The sequence below is a fragment of the Daktulosphaira vitifoliae genome, unplaced genomic scaffold (genome assembly GCF_025091365.1).
Source record: "Daktulosphaira vitifoliae isolate Bord-2020 unplaced genomic scaffold, ASM2509136v1 Scaffold_2, whole genome shotgun sequence".
Classification (NCBI taxonomy): domain Eukaryota; kingdom Metazoa; phylum Arthropoda; class Insecta; order Hemiptera; family Phylloxeridae; genus Daktulosphaira; species Daktulosphaira vitifoliae.
In genome coordinates this window covers 4,228,133-4,239,934 of record NW_026099573.1, presented here as the reverse complement: position 1 = coordinate 4,239,934, position 11,802 = coordinate 4,228,133, and the positions used below count along the sequence as shown (strand labels likewise).

The 11,802-nt window shown below is 30.7% G+C and overlaps 1 protein-coding gene and 1 pseudogene across 1 annotated transcript; one reads left to right on the top strand and one right to left on the bottom strand.

The window, feature by feature from the left end:
- The first annotated feature begins 1,673 nt into the window (after window positions 1-1,673).
- On the top strand, window positions 1,674-3,034 carry LOC126897375 (craniofacial development protein 2-like; annotated as a pseudogene).
- Window positions 3,035-8,431: 5,397 nt separating this feature from the next.
- Window positions 8,432-9,199, bottom strand: LOC126897372 (uncharacterized). Its single transcript, XM_050670912.1, has 2 exons — window positions 9,104-9,199; window positions 8,432-9,022 (listed from the first exon to the last, which is right to left on the bottom strand). Exons 1-2 carry the CDS (start codon window positions 9,197-9,199, stop codon window positions 8,432-8,434), a joined length of 687 nt encoding a protein of 228 aa, XP_050526869.1.
- Between the last annotated feature and the right edge of the window lie 2,603 nt (window positions 9,200-11,802).

The window sequence follows — 11,802 nt, the reverse complement described above, 5'->3', positions numbered from 1 at the left end:
AAAGTATATTTAGTCAAAATACTAAAAAAATATTGAGCAACCAGAATTTTTATTTTAAGTCAAAGTTTCACAAAATGTCTATTTTAATGTATATAATAAACTTAAAATGGTTCTCATTAAAATTTCGTAGATTGACTTTTTTTGATCCACCCTAATGTGTATAAATCACTATCGGTAAAATACACTTATTTCAATCGCAGAACTAAAAGAAACGTAAACTACCAGTTAAGATGAAAGTCGGAAATTGAAAGAGCGCATCATCATCAGTAATAAATCGTCGGCGTCACGGTGTTAATGGCGGAGCGACAATCGATTATCATATTGATAAGTGGGCGGCTATTATCGTGAGATATACGGGTGATCACCAGCCTAGAGCGTAGCACAGTGCTGTGTCACAGTTTATATCAAATAAAAGAGAAATAAGTAAGATTTTTGTATAAAAAATTTTTTTTTTGATTAGCTCATTTTTCAAAAAGTTATGGTAGTTTTAAGAAAAAAAAGTCAACATTTACTGATTTTAAATATGCGAATTTTTTTGTAGATTTCCTCTATATGATTTGTGATCTTTTGATGTATCGTTGAAAGAAATCGTTTCGGAGAGAGCTGAGAAAAAGTAGTAATAAACAAAAAATAAACACATCATAATAAAACTAAAATCATCTCAACTTCGCGGATAAGTGTTTTAGGGAATAGTCAAAATTATAACAACAACTTAAATTTAGTAAATTAAATTCCATAGGAATTGATTCAAATTTTGATTGTAATTGAGTTGCTTCAAAGTTATCGCCACATAGATTTTTTTTAATGATATTATTTAAAATAATTTTCTCGACAATAGTATGCCAATTCATGCTGTAGTAACCACAGTATTTTTGCATAGTAACGAAATTCCAATTATTTGGAAAGTAGGAGTTGTAACACCTATCTGAATCAATTTGTGATACATAAACATCACATGTTTATCATCACAAGCGGTAAGGTATAGTTACTGTTTAATAAATCTGTTTATCAAATGGAAACTTCATCCGTATCAAACATGAATGCATCGCTTTTGAAAACTAAAATGTCATTAATAATTTACAATTATCTAGAGTCTAGATAAAATTTAATAGTCTTGATTCTAAACTATTAAATTTTATATAATGAGATATAAGGATATCTATTAAAAAATATTTTACATTTTTTATTAAATTAATAGATTGATTTTTATTATTAAAAGGAATAAATATAGGTACTATATTATAAATAATATAATTATTAATACTAATTAATGATAGCTTAGTTGTAAAAATTAATTTATCATTTTTTTATGAAGAGTCTGAACCTCTAAAATTTAAATTACTTCATTTATATTTTCTATATTAATAATTATAAGTACACGAAGAATATTGGAAATTTTCTTTAAAAAAACTATTTCGTAAGAAAATGTTCTGGCTTAATAATTATAGCTAAATTTAATTTTTCTTAAGTATTATCCAAAGATATTATATTATTTTCGATTGCGTAATAATAATGTTTTATTAACATAATATTGATCCATACGATTATTATATCTTAAAATAAATCATGTTATATTCTCAATGGGACACTCAGTGTTACGGGTTTTGCAAACCCGAGTTAAGGCATAGGAAAAGTGGCGCTCCCATCGCCCAGTTCACTGCAATAGTCCTACCATGACCTTAAGTGGTTGTGGTAGTCCTGTCCTCCAGGTTGGATGTTATACGCAGGACTAACAACCCTGCCATATAAAAACATCATTGTTTAGGATCTAACAATAAACTTCTCTCAGAATTGTGGAAATTTGGAAAATGGAAATATGGCTCATTATTGGGAACTTGGAACATTCCCACACTTTTCAAACATGGAGCAGCACAATGCTTAATCAATGAAATTAGGAGATATAATTTAGGAGTGGTAGCCCTACATAAGATAAGATGGGGCGACAAAGGTATCTTGGATCTTCAAGACACGACTATATTCTACAGAGAATTTAATGATCGAGGGCGATTTGAAACGGGTTTTGCAGTGCACAAAAGTATAATCCCTTTGGTAACAGAATTTAAAAGTATTCATCCTAGGATAACAACATTGACAGTTAAAGGGCAGTGCTTTGATATCATTTTTCTGAGCGGACACGCGCCTGCGGAAGAAAAAGCACCAAAGAAGAAGAACGAATTCTGTAAAAATTCGGAACATGCCCTAAATGAAACCCCACGTAGCATGATTAGAAAAATCCTAAGGGATTTCAATGCTAAATTGGGAAAAGAAAACATATTTAGAGCAACCATTGGCAATTATAACGTGCACGACTTAACTAGTGAAAACGAACTTAGGCTTATAGACTATGCAAGTGATGGGGTACTTACTGTGAAAAGCACAATGTTCCCACGTAAAGACATCTATAAGGGGGCATAGAAAGCACCTAATAGTAGATATACCAACCAAATAGAACATGTCCTGTTTAACACAAGGTTCAAAAAATGTCTACAAGATGTCAAAACAGTTAGAGGAGCTCCCTGTGATTCGGACCATCACTTGGTGAAAGGAAAGCTAAAAGTGTTTTAAGTTTTTTAAAAACTTAAAAAATTAGCAGTTAAAAAAGAAACAATTATGGACAGATATGAAGTAAATAAATTAAAAAACAACATTGTATGTATGAGTTTCGGACGACAGCTGCGTGAAACAATCTCTAACTTAGACATAAATCAATTAGATACAATAGATTATAAATGGAAGAGAATAAAGGAAACTATAACAGAGGTTACAGATACTATTATAGGCAAACAAAAGAAAATGAAAAACCATGGTTCAATACTTCTTTTGATGAGGCCCTTAATAAAAGGAAAAAAGTTAGATTATAAAGGATTAATGACCCCTCCAGCAGGGAGAAGGAAATTACTTATGAAAAACGAAAATACGCAAAAGACATACTGAGGGAAGCCGAGACCAACCATAGAGCTAAAAAAAACTCGTGAAGTGTACCAGAAGATTAATTCAATAAGGAATGGGTATAAGAAACACGATAGATTCCTAAAAAATGATTATGGCTCTCTTATTCCGGAATAAGACAAAATTCTAGAAAAATAGACAGTATTTTGACTAATTGCTTAACTGTGAGAACCGAAGTAAAATATTCATATGGACAACATCAGAACCTAATGATATTGAATACCCTCTTCCAAGTAGAATAGAAATAAATCAACTATGTAGACTAAAATACCAAGAGAAGACGAAATTGAGGGAGAAATTTTTAAAAACATATGGTCTGAGGAACAACTCCCGAAAGACTGTGGTACAGCTTTAATCTGTCCAATTTATAAAAAAATATATTAGGCATAGCATATAAAGTTAAAATTATTTAAATTTTTGTGCTTCTTTTCTTTCGAGAAAAATAACTTTAAAATTTGAATTAGCTTAAATTAACATTTTTTTTTGGTGTTTGAATGCCATGTACAATTGTCAAGTCAGTAACACTTTTGTCTTTAATGCTTGGGGTACGAGGTACACACCCACCGGTGCGAGTGAATTATTAAAGTAATCTATTACAATAAATATGAAAAAAAAATATTGAGCTTTTCAGATAAATTTACAGTAAATATTTTTTTTTTCTCGCCTTAATCCCAACTACTTGAGGTCGGCCATTTTAATCCTAAACTTCCACTTGACACAATCTCCCACATCAGGTATCCTCATATCGCATTTAATAGCATCCCTCCATCTCAAATTATAACTATTATTTAGTTAAATATTTTTTCTTTTAACATTGAAAAAAAATCCCGTCTGTCATATATGAAGTTTCATATACAAGAGATAATATAGTAACATCTTTCTACATACAAACAATTATAATCATTCATATCTAATAAAGTATTTAAGGTCGAATTAAGTTTGATATGATAATAGGTGTCAACTATAAAATCAAATTATTTTGATTTAGATTTGTTTAACCTTTTATCCGAAATATTAGTACTATCATATATGTAATTATTTTATTTGTTATAAATCTTCGTTGAACTATTTGACACAAATTAAAGATTCCATCTTCATCCCTTAAATCAATATCAACTTAAGTTTTTCAAATAGCAACCCAGTTTTTTTAGCTTAGATGCGCAGCTAAGAAGGTATTAATTTTACTATGATTTGTTTTTATTTTTTGTGTCTATGAACTCTCAATCTCAGCTCTCGCTAGACCGATTTCGATGAACAATACGTCAAAAGATCACAAATCGTATCTAGTTGAAGACATTTCACTAAAAAATTGAAAAAAATTCTGTCGTTCCCCGTAAACGGGGTAAATCCCCCAAAAATCACAAATTTTCGACATTTTTTCAATTTTTTTTATTAAAAAAAAACTATATCTTTTTTAAAAAATATTCAAATAATTTTTTTTCTTTTCATAGATACATTAGGTATTTACCTAATTTTAGATATATTTTGACGAATATTTGACCCTTTACATGCCCCAGGAAGGCTTTCAAAATGGTAACTTTTTCACAAAAAATTCACTTTTTCAACTTAACTTTTAAAAATGTTCCGGGAGACTGACACTTTTATATATACCTTAAATTAAAACTTATGTAATATACTTTATTATGGAGAAAAAATTTTGGACTTTATTTTGTTTTAATGGTGAAAACGGAAATCAAAATTAATAAAAAAAATATTCTTGATATTGTATTTTACATTTTTTAACATCATGTTGCTTTAACTTGCATGAATCAATTTAACTTTTGAAAGTGTGAGAGGTGACGACTGGGGCCACGCAACGGATTGTGGAGTCAACACCCTCATGGCTCCCTTGCAAAAGGAGAATCGGGTCGCCAACCACTTAGGCGACGGTCTTGATCATAAAAAAAACAACACCCGGACCATAAGTGGATTTAAAAAAAAATAAGTAAACCAATAATATTAAACAATATTATTAGAATAATAATATTTAAATAATGATATTTATATATTCTAATAATATATAAAAAAATATATGTATATATATATATATATATTAGGGTGTCCCAGAATTTTGAAGTTTCGGAAATGCTTAGTGCATACCCCTCAAATTTATTTGTATACATATGAAAAAGAACACAAAAAAATTTCAGGTCGATCAAACAAGTTTAACCCGTGCCGACTTGGGGTTGAAAATTAATTAAAAGGGGCAGTTTTTCAGTTATTTGCCATTGACTCGTTAATTAGTGCTCTCACAAAAAATTAAATAGGAAATAAATTGTAGATATAAATGTTGTGTATAACTTAAGTTCTATAATTTTTCTTCTAAACCCAATAGTTTTCTAGAAAAATTGAAACATAAGTATTATTTTGCAAAACTGTCGAAATTGGGATATTTACGAATATCGCATCATATTTGATGAATCGTTTATAATAAGAAGTAATATTTCATATAAAAATTGTGTCAAATTTAAATTTTTTAAACAAAAATTAATGAGTAAAATTTTCATTGGGCCGATCGTTTTATTGTTTTAACATGATTAATATTTAATTTTACAAAATATATGAGTATTATAGGTAAAATTTTTTGTAGTCAAATTCTGTTTATGCTAATACACAACAAATTTAAAAAATACCAACTAGAAATGATAATTTTATCATGTTTATTTTAATGTTAAAGAAATTATAATTACAATGCTGGTACTTATAAAAAATTATTATTGGGGATATTTTCTCTTGAGAGTTTCTTTGTTCGAATTTGGGTATAATTTTCTATGTTCTTGCACACAACGCAACAAAAATTGTTTTTGCTTCTCTTCGACTGTAATCAAACCATGAAAATTTTGCATCAACTTAACAGTCCTTTCAGCAGTATCATTTACAGCTTTCAGTGTTGATACAGTTTTATGGGCTACTATATATGAGGCATTATTTGTCACCCATGATAATGGACATTCGTTCAGAAAACTATCATCAATTTTTAAACGGGTAAATAAGAACTTACTTTTGGCTGACACAAAATCACAGATATTTTTGTCTAAAATAAAATAATTTACAGTTATCATTAAATATCAAATCATATTAAAATATACACGTTTATCTTTCATACTAACCGTATAACAAACCGCCAAGTTCTTCCTTTGTCGGTTTGTATCGTTTTCCAAATGTACATTCACTTTTTTTTGTTAAATTTTTTACCATAAATCGTTTCATATCTGGTTCAATTTTATCGTCAAATAGTGCTAAGATTGTAAGTACCACAAATGCTGACTAAATTTTTGCAGTGCCACTTTCGAAATACTTATGTCAATGGTTTCATAAGATTTTAATGACTTTAAAAAACACAAGTCTTGATGAGGTGATTTTACTGCAAGAACGCATTTAAGCCAAGGCTTCACGTAAGTAGTAACATTGAATAAGCAAACATCTAGCAACGCGGTTTTATCCTGGCTAGATCAATACAATATTTTCATTCGACATATTTTTTTTTTAAATCGGAGCATTTCCATATATACAGGGAGGGGTTCAAATAAAAAAAATGCATATTAAAAGTAGAACTTTTGAAAGTGTTACGGAAAGTCTGACACTTATATATATCTTAAATATATTTAAATTTTTTATGTAATGTTCTTTTTATGGCAAAAAAAAATTTTCGGACTTATATAACTTATTAATAAGTGTATGGATTAACACAATTTTTTTATGAGAAATAATATTTATATCCCTTTTTCATTCGACATACTTTATCTCAATCAGGATATTAATAAGGAAATAGTAGATCATGTAGCTTTTAGAATAATCCACCATTTTTTTTTAATTAAACACTATCTAAAGATTTGCATCCAAGGCTTTTTTTTTAATAGTGATTTAATCACGGTCAGATATCATTATACTGGATCCAACAATGCACGTCATCACTGTACCGCGACCCCCCTGTACTGAGTTTTATTTTAGTTAAAATAAATCATTAAAATTAATTCAGTTCATATTTTAATTTAAGAATCTTTTTAAATACCAAAAGTTACAAGAAAATATAATAATTATAAATCAAATAACTAATCGGGATAAAATTAAGGGAATAAGAGATATTGTTGTTTTTGAAATAATCTACGAATTTCTTAAAATTAAACGATTATTAAAATAATCGTAATTTGATAACCACAATAGGGATAATCGATTGATAATGATGTATTAACTAATGACTAGTTGATGTGGTCGTGTGTTGAATGGGAAAAGAATAGGTATCAGCTAGTGTACTTTTAAAAAAATAAGTTTTAGGATTCGGGTCTGAAATTTTGTCCACAGACGGGTATTTCGTATATTGTAAAATGTGTGAGATAAAGATAAAGTTTGGAAAGAAGTATAATATATATCAACACCTAAGAACTGATAAACACATTACAAATGTCGAGCGATACGAAAAATATGCGCAAAATAAAGCTTAAACACGTTTAATCAATTAAAATACAGCGAAATTAAATTTAGCTAAATTTTATAATAAGCTATCGTTTCTGCCAGTATTCCGTTAAATAAGCTTTCCAATAATATTTTTATATACTCGTTGGGGGTTATTCCTGAAGTCTATTCCAGTGACAATATAGTTTACTTTAAGTATGCTCTTATTACATCGGTAATTGTCGAATGCACATTCTCAGCTTATAAAACAATACTGTCAAATAATAGGAGAACTTTTTCATTTGAAAACCTAAGAAAACATTTAATTATTAATTGCAATAATAAAGGTAGGAAACATTTATAATTAAATACAATTTTTTATAAAATAAATTGATTGGTTTTCATAAAATAAAAACTGTAATAGTATTTATTATTAGTAGTATATTAGACCGTACTTATACACAGTCGGAATAGTAAATTTGTCATTTGTACACATTTAAGGTACGCGCCCATAAGTACGCATCGGACGAATCGTATGAAACGGATTGTAGAATTATTAATATAGTAAGTTATACATATGCGTCCATTGTCCTGCAGCGGACAGATCGTACGTATCGGTCCGTCGGTAATGCTGACGAAATTTATCGAAAGGGCAACTTTTCCGATTGGTGCGGATGACGCTATACGGATTGCTGATAAGTGGACGCGTGTCACAACCGGTGGTCACTGGTCACTTCACTGATCATTTGAATTTTGTTGCATTTCGACACTCAGTACACACGTGTTTTAATTATAAAATATTTATTATTTTAATTATAATTATTATAAGTACACATATCATGGATATCGCAAGACTAATAACAATTGTACAAGAGTTCGAAGAGTTGTATAATTTAAAACACCCTCATTAATCGAATCAACAAAGACGAGATAATATTTGGGATGAAATTGGAAAAATATTAAATCAAACTGGTAAGTTTATTCATATTTCAATATAATTAGTTAGCCAATAAAGCTATTTAGGTACAAAATGTTTAGTTAATTACTGTATAGTCATACAGTGCTAGAGTCACGTGAACCTCCTTCCAGCTCAAACTCTACTTAATTGCCATTCTACTGACCCTGCTGCTGAGTTGAAATAACTTTTGAAACGATCCCTAACTGCTAAAGCATCTGTTTTTGAATTTTCACCTATATTTTTTAAGTCTTGCAGTCTTCTCATATTGGAAATAGAAATATTCAAATCATTTTCTGTCCAATGACACGCGTCATTTCTTAGAAAGTTGTGCAAGCAGCATGTAACCATTACAACACTCACAATGAGTTCTTGAGACATAGACATTTTACGTTCAAAAATTCTAAATTTCCGTGGCAATATTCCAAACGTATTTTCCACAGTATTTCTAGCACGACTCAACCGATAGTTAAACACTTTTTTTTCTTCGTTTCTTAGTGCATCTTCGCGTGAGTATGGTTGCATCAAATTCAAACATAATGGGAAAACTTCATCACCAATTATGACGTGCGGTAATACGTCACTGCCTGTCACAACCTGGTAGTATTTTTGTGAAGGTATATTTAGTGTTACATTCTGTAAGCCTTTAACCAAATTAGAATTTCGCAAAGAGTTTTTACCAAAAGCCCCAATATCAACGACTATGAATTTATAATTTGCATCCACCTAGGCTAATATCACCGTACTAAAGTGTTTTTTATAACAAAAATAATTTGATCCACTGTACGGTGGTGCCTAAATCAATACGTGTTTTCCATCAATGGCAGCAATCGCGTTAGGAAAATTCCATTTTTCACGAAAACCTTCTGATTCTCTCCATACTTCTTCAAATGGTTTAGGCATAACTAGGGGCTGCAGAAACTGGGATATGGCTTCGCAGGTTGAGTAAACGATTCTTCGTACTGTGCGTTCACCTAGCCTAAAGGAAAATGAAATTGATCTAAAAGAGTTTCCAGTGGTCAAAAACCTGAAACAAAAGTAATAACAACTAAAAACAGGTTAATTTTATTCTAAATACTCAAATACCTGAAAGGTTACAAATATAAAAAAAATCAAACTAATTGGCCGCAACGAAAAAATTTGTAACTTTCATGGCGCATTAAAAAATTACAAGAAAAGGGTCGCCAACCTACTGGGCGAGACAATGTATTGTTGGACCACTGTAGGATTTTAAAGAAAATTAACTTTTATATATTAAAACAATTAAACAAAAATATAAAATTAATAATTACTAAAGTTGATGTCCGTTGAGTCGTTGATAGTAGATGTACACCAAAACCTCGTGACAGTTGTCACATAACCATATCAATGGGGATGACCTTATACAAGGCCGTTGCCCGTACCGTATAAACTAAGGGGAGATGATTTTTGAAAGGAAAAAAATACACGAGTCGATTGTAGATGGAACACGCAAAAAAAAAAGAAAAATATGATAGTTAAGTTAAATTAAGGGGACTTTATAAAGTAAAAAAAAAAAACAAAAAAATTAAGTTAACACGAGGCAAAAAAACCGAATGGTCAAAAAACCTCGTCTACAAATTAAAGGGGACAAAGAAAGAGAGAGAGAGAAAAAAAACAGATATTAATAAAAAAAATACCAGTTACACCTACATTTTTATTATTAGAGAATACGATGAACGCCTTCGGGTACCCACCGGCTTTTAATCGCGGCATTGCCGCTAAGTACGGCGGGTATACGTCCCAAGTAAGCGACTGGTTTTAGGCAGTTAGACTTAGCTTGCAAGACGTTGGGACACCCCGGAATAAAATGCACTACGTCACCACATTGTATTAATAACCTATTCATCACCCAATAAAATAGAATATAAAACCTATAAAAAAAATCACAAAAAATATAGATATAACATGACAGGTTGTCTTGTCACACGATTGTCATATTGTGGGACCTAAATAAAAAAATAAGGGCACCTAAAAAAAAATAAAAATAGGTATGGCTCAAAACATAAATAATAAATTATACATTACCAGATCCGAAGGGCTCAAGAATAGGAGGCAGGCTCAACTGACGCCATTAAACAAAAATTTACATAATACAAATTTAGCAGCCACTCACGATAAAAAAAATAGAAATATAAAAAAACAATCTGTTGCAACGCACACAACAAAAATAAACACACCGCTACGGACGAATATTAGCGTACCAGTTCCGACGATGGCTAATTTCCGACAACCCGTCCGACCTTTGACCCGGCGACAACACGGCTAGCCTTTAGAGTAGGGGTCAAATAAAAACTTAATACCCAGTGCCGGAAATTACTAAGAACAATTTAAATCATATGGCGATAATATGGTGAGCAGTGCAAATGACGTTCAAGATAGGAAAGGAGCGGAGTGAATGTACACACAAATGCCGTCCATGAACCGGTCTGAAGTAGTACACAGCTGACTATCTCGCACGCGCATAAACAAATCACAACACCTTATCATGATAATTTTACTGACAAACGCTGTCGCAGTCCGCATTCAGCTCAACACAAATATATATATATATATATATATATATATATACAAATAGACAAAAAAATAAATAGATACTTTTGTCACGTTACATACCTATAAATAAATAGCCTAAACATACGCGAATCCTTAGTTATAAAAACTGAACATTTTATAATTTTATAATTATAATTATAATTAATATTTATTAATTTTCGAAATATTGATAAATTTTATCGAAATTCGAACTTTATATGCTTATAGAAATTGTACCTATGTATTTTTAATATTTTTATTAATTTTTACAGGTAATGCATGCAAGGAGCAATGGATCAAAACTAAAGCCTCCCAAATACTATAAAGAGCTCACTTTCCTCACTCCGTATTTGAATGACGAGGAAGAGCGACTTTCAAACCTATCGCCACCTATCACAATTGGTGATGATAGTAACGGTGATCAAGAAGAGCTTGAAACATCATGTAATCTAAGTGATACAGTAAATGTATCAAGTGATACACAAGAGTCACAACCAAAATCGTCCATGTTATCATCACGAAATGTTGGTAGAAAATCGAAGTTTGTTACATCACAACAACCCACTTCAGCTAACGCCCTTCATGGATATTTATCAAGAAAAGAACAACTAAATAGTATTCAGCGTGATCCTATGGTTCTATATTTTCTCTTATGTCCTCTTCTTTCTTCTTCATTTAACCACACAGCAATAACGACAAGTTCTTCATCACTTTCCATGTTGTCTTGCACACTGTACTGTTTTCGATCGTCCACTCACAACAAAAATGCAAATGTCGCATCGGCAATCTGATTGCTCTGGATACAGTGGGCGCACTACCACAAATTGATCCGTTTCATACGATTCGTCCATATTCGTGCGATAAAAGTAGTACATAATTCGACGACTTAAATAGTAGTATGAAGGCTCTAGAAACCTTAGATGAAAAATCTAGGAGATGGGGTTTTTTACTGT

Bases quoted from the DNA above. Each gene is read 5' to 3' on its own strand.
- LOC126897372 (XM_050670912.1), bottom strand. From the start codon at position 9,199: ATGCCTAAACCATTTGAAGAAGTATGGAGAGAATCAGAAGGTTTTCGT. The intron at 9,023-9,103 runs GTATTGATTTAG...ATATTAGCCTAG, and splicing joins CTGCCATTGATGGAAAACAC to GTGGATGCAAATTATAAATT.